Source organism: Lachancea thermotolerans (assembly GCF_000142805.1).
Source record: "Lachancea thermotolerans CBS 6340 chromosome D complete sequence".
NCBI classification, from domain to species: Eukaryota; Fungi; Ascomycota; class Saccharomycetes; order Saccharomycetales; family Saccharomycetaceae; genus Lachancea; species Lachancea thermotolerans.
In genome coordinates, this window is record NC_013080.1 from 358,146 (window position 1) to 383,371 (window position 25,226).

Genomic DNA, 25,226 nt, shown 5'->3' on the forward strand with positions numbered 1-25,226 from the left:
TCTGACGCGATCAAAATGCATGTTGTGGGGGGCTCTTCCACAACCGTGGCTCTTATCTTATTTATTATTGTACGCTTAGATATTTATTCAATTATGAGGAATCCAATTTAAAGGAGAACTTTTATGTAAGTGGCGTGCCGCCTATCAGTGCGACTTCTAATTGTAAATAGATGACAATTTGCGGCGCAAATAATTCAGCACTGTTCCAAGATTTTGCTAGGATCTTAGCTTCCGTTAAACAAAGAATGAGGTTCTTTTCAGTGCTGAGTTTGTGTGTTGCACGACTTTTGAGGATAACAAGTTAACTTCGCTCCTTCGTTATTTTGGTGTGGTGGAGCAATAAAATGTTGTGAATAAAGCAAGCCGAATTTAGATATTTAGGTTTAATCATCATTGAATGTCAGCTTCGTTACCTGGGGGGATATTACAATTACGTACAGTAGTTATTTGGAATAAAACTAATTCATCATGGCTTCTGGCCATTGAAGACCTTCTCAAAGGCTTGCTCGAAGTCGCCGATAATGTCATCGATGAATTCAGTACCAACAGAGACACGAATCAAGTCCTTAGTAACACCAGAAGCCAGCTTCTCTTCGTCGGTCAATTGTTGGTGGGTAGTGAAGTATGGGGCGATAACTAAAGTCTTCGAGTCACCGACGTTGGCCAGGTTGGAGGCAATTTTGAGAGAGTCGACAACTTGAGCACCGGAGGCCTTGAAAGGGTCCTCGATCTCATGGGCGTTTGGCAAGTCCTTGACACCAAAGGACAGGACACCACCGAAACCGTTTTGCAGATACTTTTTGGCATTTTCGTGGTGAGAGTGAGATGAAAGGCCTGGGTACGACACCCACGAAACATATGGAGACTTTTCTAGGTACTGTGCCAGCTTCAGTGCGTTTGTGGCGTGTCTCTCGCATCTCAGGGACAGGGTTTCAACACCCTGGAGAAGCTGGAAGGCCGCAAATGGGTTCAAAGCTGGACCCAAGTCTCTCAGCAGCTCAATTCTCACGTGGCCGATGTAGGCCAAGGGTCCCAAAGCGTCGTTGATAACCAAGCCGTGGTAGCCCTCAGAAGGCTTAGAGAACTGTGGGAACTTCTCTGGGTACTCCTTCCATGGGAATTTACCGGAATCGACGATAACACCACCAATTGTGGTACCGTGGCCGCCAATCCACTTGGTGGCGGAGTGTGTGACGATGTCGGCACCGTACTTGATAGGCTGCGCGAAGTAACCGCCGGCGCCGAAGGTGTTGTCAACGACGACAGGGATTCCGTGTTTGTGGGCCACTGCGACGATCTTCTCGAAGTCTGGGACGTTGTACTTGGGGTTGCCGATGGTTTCCAGGTAAACAGCCTTGGTTTTGTCGTCGAACGCCTTCTCAAAGTCCTCTGGCTTGTCACCCTCGATGAATCTGGTCTCGATACCGAGTCTTCTGAAGGCCACCTTGAACTGGTTGTAGGTACCACCGTACAAGAAAGAGGTGGACACAATGTTGTCGCCGGCGTGGGCCAGACCGCTGATGGCCAAGGCCTGTGCAGCCTGGCCGGAAGCCACGGCCAAAGCTGCGACACCACCCTCGAGCGCAGCGATTCTCCTCTCGAACACATCCACAGTGGGGTTCACGATACGCGAGTACATGTACCCGGGCTTCTCGAGCCCGAACAGCTGCGCACCGTGCTGAGAGTCGTTGAACACATACGAAGAGGTGGCGTAGATAGGAACGGCTCTTGGGTTGTGCGCGTTTTCAGTCGCGTCTTCCTGGCCCGCGTGCAGTTGTAGAGTGTCGAAATGGGATGGCATTGTAGAGTGTGCGAATGACAGTTGCTTCTCGGGTTCCAGAAAGTCGAAACTCGGTTGCTGGAAAGTGTCCTTACGGATTAAACGGGCAGAATTACCAACCGAGCGGGCTCTCAGTCGTTTCGAGCCCACTTTTTATAGACTCGCAGGCCCACATATCCGGAAACTGATGCGCTAAGCGGACTAACGACATGTGCAAAACTGTGGATTCAGCGCCCTCGCCGCTGCGATTCCCACTTCTGTCACAGGCCGTATTACGCTTCGTCCCTTCGAATGTCACCTGCGCTAACCAGCTCACGGAAAAACAGTCCGGAAGAACAAACGGGAATATGTGCGGGGCGTCTGTGTGTATTACGTAACGCTCATTCGGTTCTCGTAGTCCTTGTGGCGCCCACTGTGGTGTCGCGGCTGTGGCATCGCCGTACGATGTCACAATCATTTGAAGTTTGTGATTAGCGCTCGAAACATCACGTGCTCTTGGCTTGTGGTTGAGAGACGGAAGACAGGGTGACCTGCCAAGTTACGGCGTGCTACGCGAGCTCGAAGCATGTTCCAGGCTCAGGCTGGAAGTGATGATGCTCCTGTGTGGGGGCTTTGTTCGATGCTGGAAGATATTGAACTTTTCACGTGACTTGTGCTGTGTGGAACGCCAATCACGGCACCCTGGCTTCGTAATCGTGGGAACTGATTTCTGCGTGCCCGGTTCCGTGGCGCCTTGCTATTGAGGGGAGAAGCGTGAGCTTGAGTGGCCCATGACTGTTGAGTCTGTTCCGTACCGAGAGACCGATGAGTGATCCGTGTAACATGCTCTTTTTTAATTTCGGCAACTCTCTATGAATAGTCGGAGATGAAGGCTGGCGTGCGGGCGAGGTACGGGTGGCGTTCCCGAAGTTGGGGTTGTTGGGTTTGGGGGCTGCTCGGTGCAGGTGGTTAAACTTTGTGCTTTCACTCGATGCAAAATTCTTCCTTCGCCACTGTGCGCACCCGTGGAGACGGCCTTGGAGAGAGAACGCTGGTCTGGACGAGGGTCCTGGTTGCGCAACTGGGCACAGTGACTGTTAGTTCCATGACGCTTTTCAGTGCATAATCTTATGCCCGTAGACCTCATGTATCGTAGACCTCTCGTATCGAGGATGTGCCGTGTGCAATGATGATATATACACTAGGCTCAAGACCTAGCGGTAGCAGAGCAGAGGCACTGTGAAGCTGTGCCTGAGCGGACTGTGGGTATAGTCGAACGCATGTGGATGTGTGCCCTGTTGTTCTCGCTTTTTTTTCGCTCAAGGTACCTCTGGTGCGTATTGAGGCGACATTTGCACCTCGGCGGCTAAGCTTTTAATGGAGCACAGAGCGCGGTACCAGCGTTCCTCGCGGCCAGCTGAGTTCTTGGAGCGCCTGGAATATTCCGTGATGTCAAGTGGGCTTTGGATGCAGATGTGTATTACTGACCAAAAACAATGACCAGACGTCTGGGTTCTGGATGGTTTCCAAGTTCATGTGAGTGCAACGCTTGGTGCACAAAACCTGCGCGTGAACGCCGGCTGTCTATGTGCTGGAACGCGGTATGAAAGCCAATGCGAAGTGTGTGTGGGAACTCTCACCAGAGGTTGAGCTGCCATCTCGAGGTACTGTGCTGGTTCTGGCCTCTGAGGCCCAGCGCACGAGCTAGGGCTTCTAAGTAGAATACTTACAGCAGTTTGAAACTGCCAAAAACAAAAAATATGAGAGCTACGGGATTCGAACCCGCGCATCCGCAGATATCAGAATGTTTGATCTTTCGCAAGAACCTAAATCTGACGCCTTAACCACTCGGCCAAACTCCCTTAATGAACATTTAGGGAAAGAAGTACACTTCATGAGGATGCAGAACAGTGTGTTGACTGAAGAGCAGTCTGACAAGAATTGACCAAGCTCTGGGAAATTGCACAGGGAGCGGCGAGGGCTTTCTTGGCCCAGGTGTATATCATTGGCGAGAAATACAGTTCTTCAGACGTCTTCAATGTGTACTCCTAAGCCTCCGTATATATGAGCAAGAATTGAGACGCACGCTCAACAGTTAGTTACGACAAACTTCATGGGCTAATGTATTGGCTCACGTTTTGCATAAAGTACGCAACCGGCTGAGGATTTTTTTCTACTGTGCCGAGATCCGAAGCATCCCCCTTCCTCTCGTTATATTCGATTTTCTAGCAAAGGATTGTGGGTCTTGGATTGCCGTGTTGAGCATGTTTAGAGGCCGATCATTGTCACGCGAGCCAAATTGAATCTCGCAATATTCATCGCTAAGACAGGGGCGTTCGGCGACAGAGCATATGAGCGTAAAATGGCACAGTAAATAGTAGGTTTTTGATGGTCTGGTACCACGCTCATGACATTGAATCTTGAATAAGATCGTTTTCAAACTTTACTGCATTTCAAAATCGCGAAGGCGCAATGTTTTTTATGTTTTTGACGCATTGTTGTTCTTTGAAGAATGAGTATAAGATCAAAACAAAGTATCTGAAAACGATATTGCCCCAGCTGACACACCAACGGACTTCACAAACTATTCAAAGCTGTGATTGCGCATGTAATGGTTAATCGTTCGGTTTGGCAAGTGAATATCATAGCACCCTCCATATAGATCACGTGTACCAATCCTAGGATATAATCTATGTTATATTTTTCATAAATCAACAAGCTCGCGTGGCGTAATGGCAACGCGTCTGACTTCTAATCAGAAGATTGAGGGTTCGACCCCCTCCGTGAGTGCCTTTATTTTTAATTTTTATTAAATGGTTTTGGGTATTAAATTTGCCATAATTATAGACAAAAACATGGCTGTTTACCAATCTCTGTTTGTTTTATTAATAATTATACAACTTTCGGCTGCCTGTATTTGAAACCACACAAATCCTGTCTGCCTTGTAATCCTGGACATGTTCCACTGAAGGCAAAACTGAAAGGAACGCCGGGGAGCTCTGTTCAAAAAACAGGCTAACGTCACAATCCTGCTGGAAAAGCCCTCGATCGCCCATCTGGTACCCTCTGTCGCTTGAGTATTCAATCCCGAAACTACCCAATGGCTTTTTCCGTTGCATCGCGAGGAAAGGATCTGCGCTTTTCATTTGCTCGAGAATCTGGTCTATCAACAGTCCATTACTCTCAGTTGGAAAATGCTCGGCCCCGCTGTAAGTATTTTTGGCTTGTCGCCACCTTTGTATTTGGCTCTTAGCAGCTTCACGTTCAGTTAGAACGAAATATTTCATGTCTTTGCCTTCACTATGCTCAGTATTCGGTACTAAATCAGGATAGTTATCCCATGTTATCAGTTCTTCTCTCAAAGAAGAGATAAATTTCTCTTTGAGGTTTCGAACCTCGCCCTTTTGGAACCTAAATTTATGCAGTCCAGGTGGCAACGGGTCTTTCACCTCGAAGAAGTTTTGAAGAATGTGCTCTCTCCTCTCCATGAAAGATAAGAGGCGCACGGAAAACTCAGCAAACGGACCGAGTAAGTGGTCCAGGTCTTCAAACACAATATTCAAAGAAAACGGATAGAGACTTGTGGGGCCGTGGAAAGGGCGCGACATCAAGTAGCATCCTGCAGGGAACAAGTTGTTCAAGTATGACGCGATTGAATGGTAGAAAGTATAGAAAACCCGCTGAACCCCGGGCATGGTACGCGATATGCAGAAGGCCTCTGAAGGTATACCCAAAAACCATGTACGGTACATTTCGTACAACTCATCGACCGGCAGAGGCAAAACGCTGGTTGAAAGGGGCAGCAAGCCTATCACGTAATGAATAAAATCCCCGAGCTCCTTGTGATGTAGTTGCACTCTTTCATCACCGGCCGCTAATATGATTGGCTCAAACTCTTTTAGAACGGCCTTCAATTCGAATAGCAGGTCTGTGGAATATGCAGGAAAATACAAATGAAATAGGTTTCTCGGCATAGAGCTCCAATAAAACTGCACGGTTCGTACAACTTTCTCCGGGTCATTGTTCTTATAAATTTCCAGGCACATGTCAATCATTGCAGCATAGTGATTGCTGTCATACTGTGCATTGGAGTACAGCTGAATATATTGCAAAACCGTATTGGTGATCAGTAATCGCGTCCCGAGATATTCATTTCCAACTGCAGCCTTAGACGTCAAAAACATCGATATGATTTCCCGCGCATAGGTCAAAAACTCTTTTTTATATTTGACTGCGATTCTCTCCAAGATTTCTCGCTCAGCTAGGAGTATTTCTTGTGCTGAATCGCCTTGCCCCTGGTCTGCTAATGTAATCTTGTGGCTCATCGAGTTCATGATGGAATAAAGAGCAAGAACTACGAAAGACCTTGAAGACATATCCCAGTCCTGATTGGCGTTTAACAGAACTTGTAGGTAAAGTGCTTTGGGAACGCGTACACTTTCCATTCCCGAGACGCAGGTCCAGACAGAAACTGGGAGCTCAACGCTCTCGTGTGCAATCATCTTGATTTCATAAGCAATTTCATCTGGATGGTCCTCCAGGATCTTGTTGACTCTCGTTCCTTCCACCAGTCTATTCTGTTGTTTTTTGAGTTTAAAGCTTTGCAACTCCTCTTCATTCATAGACAAATATGAACACCTTTTACCCGGTTCCCTTTTTTGACGGTTTTGACAATTACGGCACTCTGGGATGGTCTCGTCGCACTTAATCCTCCTCCTTTTACATTCGTCACATCCAAGTCTCGAGTTTCTATGTCTCCTTCTTGTCACTCGCTTCTTTTGGCTCAGATGGTCTTGGTCACAGTCATTGGGCCGCTTCTGACCGCCTGCTTCTGATTCTCTGCTGCTTGGCATGCTTTCAAAGCCATCCTCTGGCGCTCTTGACATAGCGCCGGCCCTCTATCGGAGGGTTTTCTTCAATTGTTTGTTGTGGTCGAAGAAAAAATCTAATATAACGCGTAAACATCATCAATTCAGAAAGTTTTCGAAATAACGTCTTGTCGCTCAAGGACGCAAGTTATTCAAGAGGTACGTACGCTGTGCCCATTGACAGTAGCTAACAAAATCTGATTCGGAAGTTTGAGAGTCTCTCTACAGGTCGGCCTGAAAGCGTCGCTCAGCGTGCACATTGTGAACAATTCTGAGAACTTCGAAGACGAAGGATGAAATGCTAACCCTTGCACATAAAAGGAAGGCGAAAGGCGGGTGTTTTGAATTGACGGAAGAGAATGAACTAGTTAAAATTTCTAGTCGCCATGCAACAGGTAGGCGCGATAGTAGAGTGCTCTTATTTTCCTTCTGGTGATGTAATTCTGGCATGAGCCCAGACTTGCTCGAGGCCTTTCTTAAAAATGTCGACGTTGTAATCGACTACCGTAAGACAGCTTTCAACGTCAGTGTCGTCTGGCCTAATGAGGGCGACTAGAGCAAGCCCGCGAATCATCTGCCTTAAGTATATAACGACGCCGTTGTTGAGGGCTGATACACCCTTCACTTCAGGAGGCGGTTTATTGCCGGTGCTACCAGCCAAAGCGTCTTCCTTACCTTGTATTTTGTAAAGGTCGTGCAAGTCGATCGTAACGTCGACAAATTCTGCGCAAGTTTCATACGTCACAATGTCGACCGGCGACGAATCAGTGGAAACATATATTTTGGAGTTGATATCGAAAAGGAAACACTTCTCAATTTTAGAATGCTGTACCAGATTGTCCAGCATGTTTTCTAGAAATGGTAGTTCTGGGACCAGTTTTTGAACTATGCGAGAAAAGGCCTCGTATATTGAATGATCAAAAATTGAAGTTAGGTAAAAAGAGACTTGCACGCCATCGAGGCCCAGTTCTAGTAGTTCTTCCCCTGTGCGCTGCATTATATCCCTTTGCGTATCAACTTTGAAGTCCTCGCTGAGTCCATCCACTTTGTGGATTAGCACCTCGATATTGATATCAGGGTTCACCTTGTAGGCATACTCCACAATGATTGCGAAATTCGTGAGAGCGTTCATGTATTCATCCTGGGAATCTATAACGTAAACCAATGCGCCAACGCTCTTGAACAAGCGCTCTGAATCGTAATTGGGCTCGAAATAGTTCAGCTGGCCTGGAAGCTCCATCACGGCTAGGTCTATAAGGGTGGAAAAGTGCTCCATAGTCGGGTTGGATGTTGACTCCAAATATAGTGTATCGAGAGGCTGCATGTTGTGAAACACTACCTTACAAATAGAAGACTTTCCGCCTCTAAGGATTAACTTTGTTAGTAAGAAAACGCATCAGTTATTACAGTAGACAATTAACATACCTTCTGAGGCCCATGAGAAGAATTGTAGCCTTATCGCTGTTCTCTTCGGAGTTCATGCTGGTCTTCTTCGCTTAGCTCTTCTTCGTTACTCAATAAAGCTTTACTGAGCCGACTGAAGTAGTGCAAGTTGAATTTACGGTCCAAAGTATCATCAAGTCACGTGAACACAAAACCGGCACCTGAGGAGAGAAGTAGTCAGCGATGAGGGCATGCGAGTTAGATATAGCCAACGTGGATAACGCGTTTAACTCCCTAGAGTCTCTTGGCAGCGATGAATCGCTTTCCTTCTCTCTCTGTCTTTATAATTTCACAGTGACTGACCACGATGATGAAAATACAATGTGAGCTCATCTCAGCTACAACTCGAAAGCGGACTAAGCATTGGATTCATTTCCACCAATATGGTACAAGATGCATTTCAGCAGAAGAAAGAGCACATCTTGGCTGAAATTAAAAGCAGCTCACTTGACCTGTCTCCCAAGGGCACTATTGATGAGCTCTGTTTTCCAATCATGAATCTCATCAACTCACACATGGACATGGTGACGACATCTTCCTGTTCAGGCCGTCTCAGTGTTTTTGTAGAGGGCAATAAGGTTCATGACAAAGAAATTAAGACCGGAGGCAAGGGCGAGGGCGGGAAGTGGCTTTTTGTAACTCACGATCGTGAGCAGGTCAAGTCCTGGTTTGAAAAGTTGGAAGAGCCTGTATCATTCCAGCCCGACTACAACCCGGGGTATATGGATGCCTCTACAAGGTATATTTTATACAAATACGAACCCTTTATCCTGCACGTTAAATGCCGCGATTTTCGCAGCGCTTCTGCGTTATTCAACACTGCCATGTCGTGTGGGTTCCGTGAAAGTGGTATCGGAAGCAACAACATCGTAGCGCTGAGAGTCAACATCAAGTTAGATGTACCGATTGGCTACTTGAACGAACTAACAAGTAAGCTAGTCTTTTTTGTTGATTCAAAATACATTGAGCTGATGGATCACATCACCTTGGGCAAGTTTACCGAAAACGAGAACAAGATGCAGGAGCTATACAAAAAAATAGAGGCTCATATACTGAAGGCTCCCCTTGAGACTCCAAAAGATTTAGATAAGGTTGAAACGAAAGAAGAGCGCAGAGAACGCAAAATTAAAGAGGGCCTCCTTAGGCAAAAAATGGTTCGGAGTCAAGACACCCAGAACTAGCTAAAAAGAAGCCAATTAGTTCGGTAGAGTATATAGTAGTTTACAGAATGATTATAGGTACAAGCGGTTGCGTTGCAATGCCACAGGTTTCCAAAAAACAAAACTTTAATTGGATTTTTCAATTGAGTTTGCGCTAAATGTACAGAATGTTGTTGTCCATTAAAAGGAAAAAGTGGGATCGGTAATCATGACACATATTAAAGGGAATTCGTATTGTCGTTTCGGCGTTTATCGAATCGCTTCAAACTTTCTATTCATCATCATCAGATTCGGCACCCATCAATGCATCAAACATGTTCACAGCAGTTTTTTGAGCTGGGGTCTCCTCCTTGGCCGGAGCGGCACTCTGAACATGTCTCAAAGAAGAGGAGCGAGTGGAAATGAAGCTGTCCTTAGAAACGGAGACAGGTTCCCTCCTCGAGTTGCTTCTATTACCCATCATCGAGTTGGAGTTGTTTCTTCTAGATCCAGATCTTGAACTTCCCTTCATTTTGCGTTCTCTTTCCTCCATAGCCTTCTTAGCTGCTTCCTCTTCGTGAATTTGCTGGATCGTCTTTGGACCCTCATCTCTCTTAGTGCTATTCCAATGCTTAACTTCTCTCAGCTCTTTCATATCAACCAGCTTGAACTTAATTCTGCTTGATATTTCGCTGCTTTCAGTGATCTTATCCAGCATGTAGAATAGCTGGTCAAGGACAGTAGAGCCTTCCAATGACCCGCTTGGCTGCACCAAACGGTCTTTCTCAAATTGTTCACCCACTGTGTTCAAGAGCTCAATAACAGACTCCAAAGTCTCTTCCGTTGGACTGTCTGCCAAATCTTTCATCAACCTACGGAAACACTCGAACATCATCTTAGCAGTCAGGAGATGAGAACGGTAGAGGAAACCAATGAGTCTTACCAAACCCAAACCTCTTCTCTTCGCCGCGGCCATTTGATAATACTCATCAGACATCATTTCAGGTTCAAGAGGGCTGCCGTCTTCCTTTGTAGGAAGCTTGTCGGTCCAACCCTTTTGGAACTCAGCATGACATCTGTCGACCAAGTAATGCAAAACCAACTTTGGACCGGCCTTTCCTTCGTTTCCTTCCTCTTTGATCTCAGGATCCATGTCCTTCACCACCTTACCGCACAGTTGTGCATACATTGAAGACCAATGAGGCTCATCACAGGCCTTCATGAAAATCTCTTCGATAACGACCTTCAAAGTCTCACAATCAGTTTCCCATTTCGACTGGTCAGCGATCTTGATAATCTCCTCGGAAATTGGATCGAATTTTTCTAGAGTCAACTTGTTCAGCAAAGATTTCATCTTTCTTTGGGCCTCCTCCTTATTGAGCAGCTCGGTAACACCATCTGGTGCGAATTTCTTCTCAGTCTTCTTCTGCTTGGACTTTGGAACCCATCTGTTGGCGCTAGGGATTAGAGGAGCAACGTCCTCCTTAGGTTTGTCATCCTCTTCAGCCATTCTCTCACGGTCTTTTCTTGAAGTGTATGCTCTATTAGATTTTCTGTCATCACCCATCTTCTTTGATTTTCTCTTGGAAGAAGAGCGAGAGTTGGATCTACCTTCCATTCCCCTCAAAGAACCGCTCTTCTTGAAGCCTGCACCTGGCCCAAATTTGGAGTCACCTCTGCTTCTTCCGCCTGGTCTAACACTGCCAGGTGGGATTACAATTTTAGATGCAACCTTTTCTTTCCATTCAGCATCAGGACGAACATTAACCTTGTCCTTGAACTGCAGCAGGAAGGTTGGGCCGTAAGTGTATTTGGCCTTTTCCCTCTTGTATCTTGCGTCAGGAGCCTCGATACCTTCTGGGTACTTGAACGAGTAGATATCATCAACAGGTGAAACCTGATCCAATCTAGCCAAGAACTCTGTCATGGTAATTCTACCATCATCAACATCGGAGTCTTCTTGATCACCCTCGGCCTTTGGTTCCTCACCAGTGGGTTCCTTAGCTTCAGCACTGACTTGCAATTCTGGTTCAGCCGCACTATCAATCTTCTGCTCTTCTTCCACGGGGGCGGTGTTGGCGACCTCGGCTTCCTCAGAGGCTTCGGAAGCCTTTTCAGATGCGTCTTGTGGTTCGGCCTCTCCGGTAGGCTCTGAAGTGGAAGCAGTCTCACCTGGTTGAGTATCAGTTGCAGTGGTGTCAGCATCACTTTTAGCAGATGCTTTAGTTTTCAGCTTCAACTTTTCTGAAAATGTCAAAGGACGAGCTGGTTGGGCGTCTTCCTTAACAGGTTCAGAAGCCTCAGTATTTTCAGTGACAATGCTAGTCTCCTTTTCAGGCTCTGGTGCAGATTCTGGGGCAGCTTCTGGGGCAACTTCTGGGACAGCTTCTGGAGTAGCTTCTGGAGTAGCTTCTGGAGTAGCTTCTGGAGCAGTCTCTGGAGCAGTCTCTGGAGCAGTCTCTGGAGCAGTCTCTGGAGCAGCTTCTGTAGCAGCTTCTGGAACAGCTTCTGAGATAACTTCTGGAGCAGCCTTCGAAACAGCCTTCACTACAACAGTTTCTGATTGCTCACTTGGCGCATCTGCATCAGTTGCCACGGGAGCCTTAGAAGTAGCTTCAGCAACTGTTTCCACAGAGGGGTTTTGAGTAGTGGCAGAGTCATCCTTTGGCGCATCTTTCGGAATGCTTTCCTCATGAATTCCTTGAGCATCACTCGACACAGCTTCTTGGGTGGCATTCGTCACATCGTTTGAAGAGTTTTCGGATGGCACCTTTGGCGTTGGAGTAGCAGCTTCGGGAGCCGACTCAGTTTTGACCTCTGGTGCAGAAGCAATAACTTCCGCCGTTTGGACTGATGGAGAATCGCCAGCCTTCTTTTGTGCGCGCATCGCTTTTCTCATTCTAACTTGTTCCAAGAAACTCATCTTCAATAAATCATCAGCCGAAGGCTCAGTTTTACTTGGTTCCGGGGTGGCTGGTTTGCTGGGCTCCACAGCAGCTTTGGGTTCAGGAGTAGGTGCAGCAGGTGTACTAGACTCTTTCACGGGCGAGTGAGCGGGCTGCCCGGCGGATGACGAAATGTGCTGGCTGTGAATCGCGTTGAGGTCGACATGCTCTCCAGATCTGTTTGTAATTTCAATTTTTTTGGAGACAGGAGTCGTTGGTGTCAAAGTAGCAGCAGGCTCAACTGGTGACGCTGAACTGGAGGGACCACCTGCTGGGTTATAGCCTTGAGCAGCCATAGCCGGAACGTAACCGTATCCGTAAGAAGGGTAGAACTGAGGCTGGCCAGCCATGCCATATGACCCGTAAGCCCACTGCATGCCAGGGACAGCACCAGCGCTTCTGTTGTTCTTATGGTGAAAGCCATTTTTGTTATATCTGTGGTTGCCACCGCCGTTTCCGCCATTGTTGCCTTGATATCCGTTGTAGGATTTAGAGTTCGATCTGGAGCCTTTTTGGCCACTGCTTTTTTGACCACTGTTCCTTGGGTATCTCTGCTGTTGTTGGTACGGCTGGTTGGGTTGCACTGGTTGCTGAGACTCAGTGCCAGAGGGTTTTTCGCCCGTTTGTTGCTCGCTCATTTTGGAACTTCTCCAACCGAACTTTCTCTATCAATGAAAAACCCGTAAAGATCTCTAACTTCGATCTTCCGTTAGAATTGCTTCCCACTTCTGATTCCAACAGAATATCACTTCTTTTGCTAGTGAAATCTGTGTGACCTTTTGTTCGACAAGATTGATTCCGATGAGAAGAGTGTTTGATTTAAAAATTTTCTTCATCCATCAATGTGCTAATAGAAGGGAAAAATTTTGCTTGGTTTCGTGCTGGAAGATGGTACTTATAACGGATACATATCATGCAATTGACGGCCACGCCGAGTGTATAAGTGGTTATTGGTCTAATAAGAGGGCCATATACTGTGAAACCGGCTTTTGATAGTTCTACGCCCTTATTGGCATAGACCGGAGCATCAAAACGCCCTTGTAGCGCTTCCTACTGTGATCTGACCTTAACGCCTCACTGTCGGCATTTCGAGCCAAAGTTCACCAAAGTGCGATGCCTACGGCGCCTGGAGTCGTTTGAAAGAAGGCAGAGTGCAATTACTTGAATAGCTTTGCTACTGAGATGGCTGTCTCATCATTCTTATTCATAACCTTACCGACGGCGAGCTCGAAGTCTTCTTGGGTGACGTGAATTCGCCTCTCCCGGAGTGCAAACATACCTGCTTCTGTACACACACCTTTGACATCAGCTCCCGAACAGCCGTTCATTTTCTCTGCGATCTTGCGCAAATTAATACCACGGGTCAAATTCATCTTTCTGGAGTGGATCCGCAATATTTCAGCCCTAGCCGCAACTGTTGGAGGTGGAAATTCGATTTTACGGTCAATTCTTCCCGGTCTTAGAAGCGCAGGATCCAAAATATCCAGTCTATTGGTTGCCATAATAATCTTAATGTCTTTAGAGGTCTCGAAGCCGTCTAATTGATTCAGCAATTCCAACATGGTACGCTGAACCTCAGAGTCGCCACCACCAGAGCCACCTTCCACACGGCTGGAACCGATAGAGTCAATTTCGTCCATGAATATGATGGAAGGTGCGTGCTCGCGAGCCATGATAAACAGCTCTCTCACCATACGCGATCCCTCACCAATGTACTTCTGCACCAGCTCCGCACCACTCACACGGATAAATTTGCAGTCTGTGTGATGCGCTACGGCCCTTGCCAAAAGCGTTTTGCCAGTGCCGGGCGGCCCATACAGAATAACACCTTTTGGTTGTGCAATTCCAAGACTTTCGAAAAGCTCTGGATGTTTTACAGGCAGCTCAATAACTTCTTTAATTTCCTTAATTTGCTTGGTTAGGCCACCCACCATATCGTAGGTAGAATCTGGCACCTTCTCCACCATCATAAGCGAGACCAGAGGGTCGACCTTGTTCTCTAGGATTTTGTGAAGCGCGTAAGAGTCACTCTTCAGGCACACACGCTGCGATGCTTTGAGGTCTTTGACATTAATGTCTTTCGCGATGTCCACAATATATTTCCCCTCCGGCTGGATCTTGACCAAAACCTTCTTGTCTGATACCACCTTAACAACCTCGCCCACATAAGAGCCTGGTTCCTGAAGCAGCCTCAGTTCGTCCTTGATGAACCGCACTTTGTCATTTAGTGCATTTCTTTGTGCTTCCAACCTTCTTAGGTTTTGGGTTTTAGCTCTAATCTTGAGCTCCGTGTCTTGTATTTTCTGGTCGAAAAAGGGCTTAATACCACTTTCGTGGGTGTTGAGAGTCACCTCGCTCACTGCTGCTGCACTCATTGGATTTTCAGCGGTCAATACTTGTGCGTATCTCTTGATCAGATCTTTTGCCACCGGCCAGTTCACAGTCAAGCTGTAATATTCTGAAAAAAGAGGGAGCCTTGAGACCAGAGTGTTGATGTCACATCGGACGAAGAAGTGATACAATTAGGATTCAACCCTAACGAACTCTTGAATATCCTTTCTGTCATATTCTTAGCGAAGGAAAGTTGTATCATCTTGTACTGCACAGCAATGGGTTCAACGGTCGTCGTAACCTGCGGCGCGACCGTACCATTTCCTGAACTTATAGCTGCACTTCTGGATAAACAGGTGCTCGATACACTACTAAGGATGCATTACACAAGACTAATCGTGCAGTACGGGCGAGGATATACATCAAAGTTTGCACAGCTCCTAGGATGCGTACGCGCTCATGTGGAAGAGCCCGCAGATAACGGGGCCTCAAACCTAGCAGCGGGGGTCGAGGTACAGGTGCGAGGGCATTATCAGTCCCTCGAGGTTTGCGGGTTCGAGTTCACAGGCGCCATTCACGAGCTGCTGCGCGACAACGCTGATTTGGTCATCTCGCACGCGGGCACCGGCTCCATTGTGGACGCGCTGCGGCTGGGCAAGCGCCTGCTGGTGGTCGCCAACACGTCACTAATGGACAACCACCAGCTGCAGATAGCACGAAAATTTGAATCACGTGGCCATCTGCAATCGGCCGCCGCCCAGCCTAAAGCATTGATCGCGGCACTGCGCCGAGTGGAGGCTGCGCCGCAAGTCCCCCTGCCGAACGGCTACAACTCGTCCTTTGAGCGGCTCCTTATGGACGTTGCCCAATCGTAGCGCGGCTCGTATAGTTAGTAGATATCCAGAACGTTCCGATTTAAAGCCTTCTCGGGTGCTGAGTTAACACGTATCCGCGCTCGTTAAACTTGAAGGTATATTTTTCGTGGTTGTGCCGCTGGCCGAAACAAAAACAAAAAAGTAACTGATTTCGCCCAGGATCGAACTGGGGACGTTCTGCGTGTTAAGCAGATGCCATAACCGACTAGACCACGAAACCAATTATTTGTTGAGATTAATGGAAGCAAAGCGTCAATAAATCAACCAGAACATCAAGTTAACGATTGAAGACATTTATCTCAATCTCATATCTCTATCTGGAGTAAGCAGCACAATTACTTGGGCCAGACATGGCCAGGGGGATGCTATCGTAATCTTATCTCATGCCAGTGACTTCTTACATAGTTACTCTTGCAGTATCTTGATGTTCTAACGGCAAATTGGGGTTAGAGTCCTGTCAGCCGCACCTGAAACCTTAAAGAGGTCGCGACTCTGTGTGTGCATGTGAGCCGTGAGACTTAGATACTCGATTTAGAAGCGTGATTCATGGTTAATCACACTGATAATGTAATGTGGCTGAAAAGGTTATGACGGGGCGTGCTGCATATTGTGATGAGCACGGGTGAAACCAATTTGGGATATGGTTTTGATTCGTTGGAAAAGAGCGTCGTTCATCCGTCGCAGGTTGAGTTTTCGTGCTTACGAGCAGATTTTGCCACGTAGGGTTGAGTAAGGGAGCGAGGCAGCTATACGGAACGTCCAAAAGCCACTATCTCTAAAAATGTATGACAAAGCAAGGCAGGTCACAGAAGGCGTGGGGGCTGCCGGATCAAAAACCGGAGGGCAAGTATATAAGAATGATGGAGAATCGATGAGCTGGCCCTGTGTTCACGTAGAAAGAAGCTAAATAACAAAGAAGATAGAGATAGACATGGAGGTTACAACACACGCACAACACAAGGCCGTTACGCTATACAAGGAACCACATCACCTCGATAGCGTCAACTGGGAAGAGGGCCTGGGAAAGGGCTGTGGCAAAAGCGCGCAACAAGACTTAGACCAACTCACGGTGGTTGATTCCATTGTCGTGACGCCCGACGCCGCGCCACAGAGCCCGCAAGACTACACAAGGAGCGGTCGTCCTGCCGTACCTCACTACACACTCAGCTCTTCCGGCAGCGCGATGGCCGACAAGCAACACACATTCAAAGCACCTTCGCCGGCTAGGACACCAGGGAGGCCCACAAGGCCGACCCTGAATGTTCAGAGCTCCTCGTCATCCTCTCTGTCGTCGCTAAGATCGCGCGCCAGGCGTCTCTCTTCAGAAGAAATCATAAATGAAATGGAGAACGAACAGGATGCCATTGTGGTGCGACTGCTGCGCGAGATCGACCAGCTCAAAGACGAAAATAACAGGCTCCGCAAGAATCTGTGCGCGGTTTTGAACGGCGACCCTCAGACGCCGGCGGGCCCTGCGCTCTCGAGGCGATCCTCACTCAACAGCTGTGCTAGCAATAGCAGCGGTAGCGGCAGTCTTTCTTCGTCTCACGCAGGCACTACACCAGGCGTTTTAGCGGCAACCCCCACTGCAAGCAGCCCGGCCCTTTCTAGAAGGCCGTCCTCGTCCGCCACACCAATAGATACACTTACCCCCACTCTTTTGCTTCAGCGCAAGCGCAACTCTTTATCATCATCTGTCCCTGCAACCCCCAAGAATTCCGGAGACTTCGTCGACCTCTACGCTCCTGCACCCGTGTCCAAGTTTGGTGCTGTTGATGTCAGCCTCGACGCGCCGGGCTCTTGCGGCTACCGCAGAAGACGTTCCTCAATGAAGTCTACAGAGGGCTCAAATAAACTTCAGCGATCCACAAGATGATGACGGACGCAGTCGCCCGGTTTAATTTGCCCCTTGATTACACACATTGGCTTGTTCATGACTTGGTCTACACGCCTGGCCAAGCAACACAGACTTCAGCATTTTTCATACTTCAACATACAGGTTACATCTTTTTTTACAGGCTCCAAAGGTAGTTTCTCGCTTATACATAAACAACGGTTTTTTTGGTTTGTTGACTTTAACGAGCTTCAAAGATACTTGGCATTCAGAACAGAACTTTGATGACAAGATATCCTAAGGGGTTCATGATTTTTCGGGAAGAACCTCAACAGGAAGCCCGCGAAGAAGTGGCCTATAAAACATCTTCGAGGCCAATTCTAACTTTTGTGGCGGGCATCCTCAATTTAATGGATACAGTGTCAGCATTACAATCACTTGTGCTCCTATTCCATCGTGGCAAATAATAACAATGTCATGGGCAAACAGCAGCTGTATTCAATTAACTTAATGGGCGGCACCGCCACCACTAAAGGCTTATGCATGCTTACTCTATCCGATGGTGACGGTTTTTGAGGTGACAACTGATGCCTTATTGTCTAGTTAAGTCCTCTCGACATCCTTTCCTCTTCGGGAACTTTAATTGGAATAGGATGAAAGAACTCAAAAATGCTGGTAAGCTGTGTAGACAATGAACAACGACCCAGCAGTATTGCATATCCAGCATAAACCTAGAATCGGCCTCACGATGCGCTAAAGCGGTTTGAACCCGAAACGATCCTTACAGTCCATATTTCTGATATTCAGTATAAAACACGATGCAGATGCGCCTTGGAATTGAAGCAAGCTGAGACCTTACATTTCGACTAATTGTAATTTGACTGCAATATCATCGTCCTTTCTTTCGGTCCAACATGCTCTGCAGGCCTATCCTGCTTTTGTTCACTGCCTTTGGGGGTTTTGCCTCGTGTATTTCAGCACTGAGCACAACAACTATCACCACGGAATCGATTACCACATCGTTTGTTTGCGGAAGGTGCACCACTAATCAACATGAGACTACCTTAAGCTCATCTTCAACTACAGCTGTTGAAACGTCGGCCTGTCATCAATGTGTTACAAGCCAGTATGAAAGTTCATTAAGCTCAATTTCCACATCTGTTAGCAGTACATCCACAATACCAACAAGTCCCTTGTCCAGTACAACTATCTCTTCAACCATAGTATCAACATCGTATGTCTGTGGGAAATGTACCACTAATATCAGTTTCCGCGAGGTCGTCGTTAGCTCAACGAGTGAAACGGTTCCATCTGCCAAACACTCAAGCAGCACGCCAACAAGCAGTACATCAGCAAGCGACGAGTCCTCAAGTGCCACGCCTTCAAGTGCCATGCCTTCAAGTGCCACGCCTTCAAGTGCCATGCCTTCAAGTGCCACGCCTTCAAGTACCACAACCGCAAGTAGCACGGCCTCAAGCACCACAATCTCGACTACCACATCATCAAGTAGCGCGTCATCAAGCAGCACAATCTCGAGTTTCACGATCTCAAGCACCACTCCATCAAGCATTGCTTCATCAAACGCCACACCCTCGATTATCACAATCTCAAGTGACACATCTTCCAGTAGCACTCTCTCTAGTGCATCATCTTCAGTGGCACGCACAAGCTCAGGTAATGTGGAATCAAGCCCTAGTGGGCCCAAGACAACCACAACACTTAATAAGTCTACTACAACTGAAACAGAAAGCTGTGATTGCACGACTTACCCTGGTTCTTCTATCAGTACTACAACAACCCTCGTTTCAACCATATCAACTTCATCTAGCGCTACGACTCAATCTTCGACTCAATCAAGTACTACAAGCGGAACCTCGAGCCTCAGCTCTGAAATGAGTTCCTCAAAATCTTCAGCCTCTTCTGTTTCCTTGTCTAGCTCGTCAAAGGTTTCTTCGCGAACTGGCTTTTCTTCTACCGAGACGAGTAGGGCCACGACAGTTTCCGAAACGCAGCATTCATTGTCGTCTGAGTCCAATACTCCTACGACTCTTACGTCAATCCCTGGATCTTTGAGTACTAGTGCTACTTTTTCGTCCTTTTCTTCTACTGCCTTTTCGAGCGTCTCCACTTCAAGCCCAACAGCCGAAAGCGTATCAAGCTTGGTCTCTTCCACGCCAAGTGTGGGTTCTCAAACCAGCAGCACCTTGACAAGTAGCACATCATTCCCTGGCGTACCCAGCTCCGTGACTTCAAGTGGAAATGTTCCTAGCAGCTTTTCTGACATTGGCACTTCAAGCACCAGCGTTTTGACTACAACTTATTCTACTACTAATAGTGGGAGTACCTCTATCACCCTAACCACAGACTCTAGCTTCAGGACCCTCGAGAGCTCCGCCAGCAGCACCCCTGCCAGCAGCACCCCTGCCAGCAGCACCCCTGCCAGCAGCACCCCTGCCAGCAGCACCACTGCCAGCAGCACCACTGCCAGTAGCACTACCGTCACCGTCAGCAGCAGCTTGCCGGGGCTCAATATGTCAACTACTCTGTCAAGTTCCACTCTTCTGTCAACCACAAGCCCTGGGCAGCCAATTAGCACAGCCAGCACAAGCACCGGCCCGCTAACCATCCCCACAGCCTCGAACAGCCTTCCAGTATTGCTGGTTTCTACGTCGTGCACCGCGGCGAATGATACCAACTGTGCCGTGCCTACGACAGACTCTGCTCCCGCTCCGACTTCAACTTCAACACCCCCCTCGTCCAGCAGTTCTAACGCCTCCAAGTCTGAGGAGGTGCCGTCTTCTGCCGCATCATCGAGCTCACCAGCTACCGTGTCGGGGCCCACAAGCTCCCAGAGCTCGGTGCATACCACCAGCAGCACCTTCGCATCCTACGCTCCTAAATCATTTTCTTTCGGCTCAACTAGCACGCAGCCCTTTCCAACCGCCTCTAGCACTGCCTCCTTACTATCGTCCTACACAGGCGGTGCGTCGAAGGCCGTTCCCAGAATAGCTTTTGCCGTTCTTCTTCTGCTGTAAATGCAGTCGTGACATTTATTTCGTCTGTGGCGGTCTGCTTAGACCAATCGCCTATTCTCTCACCCAAGCAAGATTCTTCAGGGAAATAATCATTAGTTCTTTCGGCAGTAAGGTTCAACCCTTCTGGTAACTTGCTGCCAGTGCTTCTAAATAGCTCCGCGCTTATGCACACGGGTTCATCCCTTACATCAGCCAATCACTATTTACAAGCCTTATATAATCACCATGGGAGGAACCCTTTGCTTTTTCCTGTCGTCGGCGGGGCAAGTCGTGGATTCTTTCTTTTGTATTTCTTACTATAAAAAATTTTCAAGCTCATCGCTTGGAATAGCTTAGTCTTCTCTATAGAAGAGAGTAGGTTAGCGTGCAAAAACTATAACTCATTTGGGCTAGTTTTCATTGATCAATAGTATTTGTGCTAGTTGCAATTGACAGCTTTACCACATCAAATCAGATCACACAGAATGGCCAAGCAAGTTGCTAAGAAGGTGTCCAAGAAGGACGTGAAGAGCAAGAAGCAGGAGAAGGAGGCTGTCGCCGCCAAGAGCGAGTCTTCGTCCTCTTCAAGCTCCAGCGAGTCTTCTTCAAGCTCCAGCGAGTCTTCGTCGAGCTCCAGCGAGTCTGAGTCCGAGTCTTCATCAAGCTCATCGTCCAGCGACTCCGAGAGCTCTGATTCATCCAGCGACTCCGAGGAGGAGCAGGAGGTGAAGAAGGACACTAAGAAGGACACTAAGAAGGACACCAAGAAGGAGGCTAAGAAGGACTCCAAGAAGGACTCCAAGAAGGAGGCCAAGAAGGAGACTGTCAAGGAGGCCAAGAAGGGTAGCAAGAAGGCCGTGGCTCCTGAGTCTGACAGCGAGTCCGGCAGTGAGTCTGATACCGAGTCCAGCGACTCTGAGTCCAGCGACTCCGACTCTAGCTCCAGCTCCGAAAGCGAGTCTGAGGCCGAGGCCGAGGCCGAGACCGAGAGCAAGAAAGCCAAGGAGAGCGCTACTTCTTCTAGCAGTTCCAACTCATCCAGCGGCTCTGACTCCAGCTCTTCCTCTTCATCTAGCGAGTCAGAAGGCTCTTCATCCTCAAGCGACTCTGACTCCTCATCTGAGGAGGAAGAGGCCAAGGAGAAGGACACTTCTTCCAAGAAGCGTAAGGCCGAAGAATCCGATGTTTCCGAGGAATCAGAGGATGCCACTGAATCCAAGAAGGCTAAGACTGAGTCCAATGGCGAGCCTGCCACCATTTTCGTCGGAAGACTGTCCTGGAGTGTCGACGACGAATGGTTGAAGACCGAGTTTGAGCCAATTGGCGGTGTCATTAGCGCCAGAGTCATCATGGAGAGAGGTACCGACAGATCCCGTGGTTACGGGTACGTTGACTTCGAAAACAAATTTTATGCTGAAAAGGCCGTGAAAGAGATGCACGGTAAGGAGATTGACGGCAGGCCCATCAACTGTGACATGTCAACCAGCAAGCCTGCTGGCAACCCAAGAAACGACCGTGCCAAGCAGTTCGGTGACACCCCATCCCAGCCTTCTGACACCCTATTCTTGGGTAACTTGTCTTTCAACGCCGACAGAGACAACATCTTCGAAACTTTCGCTGAGCACGGTGAAGTTGTATCTGTCCGTCTGCCTACACACCCAGAGACCAACCAGCCAAAGGGTTTCGGTTACGTGCAGTATTCCTCTGTCGACGAAGCTCAAAAGGCTTTTGAGGCTTTGCAGGGTCACTACATCGACAACAGACCTGTGAGACTAGACTTTTCTACACCAAAGCCAAGAGATGAAGGTTCTCGTGGTGGATTTCGTGGTGGCCGTGGCGGCAGCCGTGGCGGTAGCCGTGGCGGTTTCGGCGGTGGCCGTGGTGGCTTCGGCGGTGGCAACAGAGGTGACTTCAAGCCATCCGGTTCCGGCTCTAACTCTGCGCCACTTGGCAAAGGTAGACAGACTGCTGAGTTCCAAGGCAACAAGAAGAAGTTCGACTAAAGCCTGACATTCTACTGTACAAAAGTTTCAGCGAGCCAATTATCTTGGTTCCCAGTGTATAATAGTGAATAAATATCAACCAGCACTCGTTCCATCAACCTCGAATACTCTTCGCTGTGCCATTCCACCTGACCGATGACTGTCTGATTTTTTATCGTCAAATTTGATGTGTGGTGAGAGGTGTTTTTGCCAAGACAAAATAGTTCAATGGGAAATTAGCACCGGATACCTATTAGCTTCCAAGATACCAAAGCTGGATTTTGGTAGAACATCGCTGGGTTCGACAATACACCGAGCCTGCTGGAAAGGGCCGCCATATAAGAGTACATCCAGTTCCGCTAAAGAAACTGCTCGTTTTTTGCGATACTAGCATGGGGTTCTTGACAAAGCTGAAAGCAGTTAGTTCGCGCAACAGCGACCCAAGTATAAGCTCAACCAAGGTCTCGGCCGTCTCTGATGCGAAGACAAGGTACAATTATGCCAAACGCTCAAGGTTTCGCCATGCATGTGCTGCCAGAGACTTCTATATCAACCAAGAATCGCCGCATAAAGTGTGGAAGCCAAATGAGCAGATTAGCGGCGAGGCGGTTCTTGTCCTCAAAGATGACTTGGAAAACGTTGCGGTAAGGCTTTCTCTTATTGGAGAGGTAAGGATTCGAGGCTCAGGCTCGAAAACGCATTGCGACCAGCTCTTTGAAAAGACAACGCTGGTATACGGAGACCAAGAAGAGGTAGCGCCAGAAACCCGCTCTATTGTCAATGGTCTCACAAAAGGAGAGCACCGGTTTCCTTTTAGACTTAAAGTCCCCTCTAAAAATATTTTCACGTCGATTAAGTTCGAAAGAGGCTCCATATCTTACTGTATCAGATGCACGCTAGAACCACTGAGATGTTCCGACCCAGAAAAAGTCCTAGCGGCTTGTGAGAAAAGCATATCAGTGATGGTTCCTTTGGATGTTAGTGACATGCCTAAACCAAACACAAAAAGCGTTGTGTTGCAATCCCCTTCAGCAGTTAAGCAAATAAAGCTCGCAAACGGGGAGCAAGATGCTAGCTCCAGCTTCACAAGGCGAACTGGCGGTTCCAAGAACTCAGGGTCAACAGTCAATACATCCGGCTCTCTCAAGACAGTCACAATAAATGTGGATCTTCCCTCATCTGGCTACGTGATAGGCGAAGTTATTCCCGTCAAACTGAATCTCTGTCACTATCGAGAATACTCACATTCAACCGGCCTAATAGCCACGCTCGTACGGATATGCCGAGTTGGGGGTGCATCTAAAGAGAACCCGATGGAGATGTATCGTAAAGATATCTGCCAAACGGTCTCCCCAATCTACGTCAATCCAGATACATTTGAGTGTTCTGTGACAGTTTACTTAAAGATACCGCTGGATGCGTTTCCCACACTACGGTTGCCTGACAGGAAGTTTTCTTTCCAGTACTATGTGGAAGTACTTGTCAATCTTTCGAGAAAAAACATCGCATTTACTGAATCCAACAGGGTCGTCGACACAACTACTAATTCCCATGTGTCTGCATCTCCTGGAAAGACCATAGAAGAGACATTCACGCTGCTACAAAGAAAGATTCGGTCCGGATCAGAAACGGAGCCTTTCAAGAACAATGACCGAGAATCTATGATCTTCTTCAAAGACCTGATAAACGTTGACAAGCTCAAAAGGCTGCGCAATGTTACCGGGATGTCAATCGAGGTTATCGTCGGTACAAATAGGTCAGAAATCCCTCAAGATAGCAGTTTGGACGAAGTCGAAGAGAATCCTGAAACGACAAATTCTGGTCTGCAGAGTATCGACTATACTAATACTGCGGTTAACAACTATACCGTCGCGGGGTACTCGCCACTAGGTGACTGCAAGGATGTGCTCAATTTCGACGGAGGTTCCGTTTTACCTCTCCCAGTGTACACTCCAAACTCACATTATAACGCAGCCGATGACAAGGATGAGCTAGAGCTTCAGAGGCTCCAGGAACTGGAGAGCGAACCGCCAATGGCAACCTGAGCTCAAGCTACTTCTCATCAATTCATGGTCCATGAGTTAGTGTGTAGCCTTTATTAGTACTGGGTATGATTATAACGAGAGACGACTAGAGAATTTTTATTCATAATCAATTTAATAATATCTGCGATGCGTACCGTAAAAGTCGGCCATATAGACGTCGGTGCAGCTCCGGTTCAATGAATATCACGGATAGAAGGCGTATCCTCGGCCCTTCAAATGCCAAACCCTTGGTTTTTGAGAGGCTCGAGAGCTCGGAACAAGCAGCGCAGCCACCACAAGAGAAAAACAATGAAAACGAATCAATGTACATCAAGAATGGCCTGGTTTCTAACGCAAATGGTTCATCCTACTTAGAATTGAAAAGGGGCGAATCGAGTGAACAGTGCACAATACTTTTGTCATCCGTTTACGGTCCGAGGCCTTCTCGTGGGGCTTTTAGTTCCAAGGCTTCGTTGAGTGTACAGTTCAAAGAAGTTACTATTGAGAAGATTCCATCTGGCGAGCTCAAAGAAATCTGCAATTTCTTGAGCAATATTTTCAGCGCAGTTATTAACCTTGAGAGGTATCCCAAATCAGGAATCGATATTTTTTTGAGCTTGATAAAGAACCCCATTACTTCAGATGAAGCTAATTTGGAGCCCATAATAGCAGCGTGCGTAAATGGAATAACGCTTGCTTTGGCCGATGCCGGTATTGAGATTTTTGACACAGTCAGCGCAGGCACATACAAAAGGAACGTGGTTGCGTTTAGCAAAAACGGTACAGAAGTTGTTGGTCTCTGGAAGGATAAGGAAGACGACACAGCAAATGACATATTGAGCGTTATCGAAAACTGCAGAGGCAATTATCTTCAGAACCGTAAAGGAATAATTGAATACCTAATACGAAGCAAAAATGCGGATATTTAGCGAAACGATTGTATCTTACATAAACTTCAAATAGACAAAAAACAGGAAATAAGCAACAGTCAAAGATCCTTGCTTGCAATCAA

At 47.6% G+C, this 25,226-nt stretch overlaps 12 protein-coding genes and 3 non-coding genes across 15 annotated transcripts; 8 read left to right on the plus strand and 7 right to left on the minus strand.

The window, feature by feature from the left end:
• Positions 1 to 466: 466 nt before the first annotated feature.
• Positions 467 to 1,801, minus strand: MET17 (bifunctional cysteine synthase/O-acetylhomoserine aminocarboxypropyltransferase MET17; the record flags this gene model as incomplete). Its single annotated transcript, XM_002552838.1, has 1 exon — positions 467 to 1,801. The coding sequence occupies one exon, from the start codon at positions 1,799 to 1,801 to the stop codon at positions 467 to 469; it is 1,335 nt and encodes a 444-aa protein (XP_002552884.1).
• Positions 1,802 to 3,520: 1,719 nt separating this feature from the next.
• KLTH0D03674r lies at positions 3,521 to 3,621 on the minus strand. Its single transcript has 2 exons — positions 3,585 to 3,621; positions 3,521 to 3,564 (listed from the first exon to the last, which is right to left on the minus strand). It is a non-coding gene; the product is annotated as a tRNA-Leu (tRNA).
• An 856-nt stretch (positions 3,622 to 4,477) lies between these two features.
• On the plus strand, positions 4,478 to 4,549 carry KLTH0D03696r. Its single transcript has one exon. It is a non-coding gene; the product is annotated as a tRNA-Arg (tRNA).
• A 95-nt stretch (positions 4,550 to 4,644) lies between these two features.
• KLTH0D03718g (Zn(II)2Cys6 transcription factor domain-containing protein) lies at positions 4,645 to 6,645 on the minus strand (the record flags this gene model as incomplete). Its single annotated transcript, XM_002552839.1, has 1 exon — positions 4,645 to 6,645. The coding sequence occupies one exon, from the start codon at positions 6,643 to 6,645 to the stop codon at positions 4,645 to 4,647; it is 2,001 nt and encodes a 666-aa protein (XP_002552885.1).
• Positions 6,646 to 7,045: 400 nt separating this feature from the next.
• GTR2 (Gtr2p) lies at positions 7,046 to 8,108 on the minus strand (the record flags this gene model as incomplete). Its single annotated transcript, XM_002552840.1, has 2 exons — positions 7,046 to 7,991; positions 8,053 to 8,108. 2 exons carry the CDS (start codon positions 8,106 to 8,108, stop codon positions 7,046 to 7,048), a joined length of 1,002 nt encoding a protein of 333 aa, XP_002552886.1.
• A 345-nt stretch (positions 8,109 to 8,453) lies between these two features.
• Positions 8,454 to 9,251, plus strand: TYW3 (tRNA methyltransferase TYW3; the record flags this gene model as incomplete). The annotated part of the gene is made up of 1 exon (XM_002552841.1): positions 8,454 to 9,251. The coding sequence occupies one exon, from the start codon at positions 8,454 to 8,456 to the stop codon at positions 9,249 to 9,251; it is 798 nt and encodes a 265-aa protein (XP_002552887.1).
• A 250-nt stretch (positions 9,252 to 9,501) lies between these two features.
• On the minus strand, positions 9,502 to 12,792 carry KLTH0D03784g (KLTH0D03784p; the record flags this gene model as incomplete). The annotated part of the gene is made up of 1 exon (XM_002552842.1): positions 9,502 to 12,792. The coding sequence occupies one exon, from the start codon at positions 12,790 to 12,792 to the stop codon at positions 9,502 to 9,504; it is 3,291 nt and encodes a 1,096-aa protein (XP_002552888.1).
• A 519-nt stretch (positions 12,793 to 13,311) lies between these two features.
• On the minus strand, positions 13,312 to 14,529 carry RPT6 (proteasome regulatory particle base subunit RPT6; the record flags this gene model as incomplete). Its single annotated transcript, XM_002552843.1, has 1 exon — positions 13,312 to 14,529. One exon carries the CDS (start codon positions 14,527 to 14,529, stop codon positions 13,312 to 13,314), a length of 1,218 nt encoding a protein of 405 aa, XP_002552889.1.
• A 234-nt stretch (positions 14,530 to 14,763) lies between these two features.
• On the plus strand, positions 14,764 to 15,360 carry ALG13 (N-acetylglucosaminyldiphosphodolichol N-acetylglucosaminyltransferase catalytic subunit ALG13; the record flags this gene model as incomplete). Its single annotated transcript, XM_002552844.1, has 1 exon — positions 14,764 to 15,360. The coding sequence occupies one exon, from the start codon at positions 14,764 to 14,766 to the stop codon at positions 15,358 to 15,360; it is 597 nt and encodes a 198-aa protein (XP_002552890.1).
• Positions 15,361 to 15,506: 146 nt separating this feature from the next.
• Positions 15,507 to 15,580, minus strand: KLTH0D03850r. Its single transcript has one exon. It is a non-coding gene; the product is annotated as a tRNA-Val (tRNA).
• Positions 15,581 to 16,291: 711 nt separating this feature from the next.
• On the plus strand, positions 16,292 to 17,236 carry RTS3 (Rts3p; the record flags this gene model as incomplete). Its single annotated transcript, XM_002552845.1, has 1 exon — positions 16,292 to 17,236. One exon carries the CDS (start codon positions 16,292 to 16,294, stop codon positions 17,234 to 17,236), a length of 945 nt encoding a protein of 314 aa, XP_002552891.1.
• Positions 17,237 to 18,108: 872 nt separating this feature from the next.
• On the plus strand, positions 18,109 to 20,229 carry KLTH0D03894g (KLTH0D03894p; the record flags this gene model as incomplete). The annotated part of the gene is made up of 1 exon (XM_002552846.1): positions 18,109 to 20,229. One exon carries the CDS (start codon positions 18,109 to 18,111, stop codon positions 20,227 to 20,229), a length of 2,121 nt encoding a protein of 706 aa, XP_002552892.1.
• A 464-nt stretch (positions 20,230 to 20,693) lies between these two features.
• On the plus strand, positions 20,694 to 22,211 carry NSR1 (Nsr1p; the record flags this gene model as incomplete). The annotated part of the gene is made up of 1 exon (XM_002552847.1): positions 20,694 to 22,211. One exon carries the CDS (start codon positions 20,694 to 20,696, stop codon positions 22,209 to 22,211), a length of 1,518 nt encoding a protein of 505 aa, XP_002552893.1.
• A 371-nt stretch (positions 22,212 to 22,582) lies between these two features.
• Positions 22,583 to 24,235, plus strand: RIM8 (Rim8p; the record flags this gene model as incomplete). Its single annotated transcript, XM_002552848.1, has 1 exon — positions 22,583 to 24,235. The coding sequence occupies one exon, from the start codon at positions 22,583 to 22,585 to the stop codon at positions 24,233 to 24,235; it is 1,653 nt and encodes a 550-aa protein (XP_002552894.1).
• Positions 24,236 to 24,411: 176 nt separating this feature from the next.
• On the plus strand, positions 24,412 to 25,143 carry MTR3 (exosome non-catalytic core subunit MTR3; the record flags this gene model as incomplete). The annotated part of the gene is made up of 1 exon (XM_002552849.1): positions 24,412 to 25,143. One exon carries the CDS (start codon positions 24,412 to 24,414, stop codon positions 25,141 to 25,143), a length of 732 nt encoding a protein of 243 aa, XP_002552895.1.
• Positions 25,144 to 25,226: the final 83 nt, after the last annotated feature.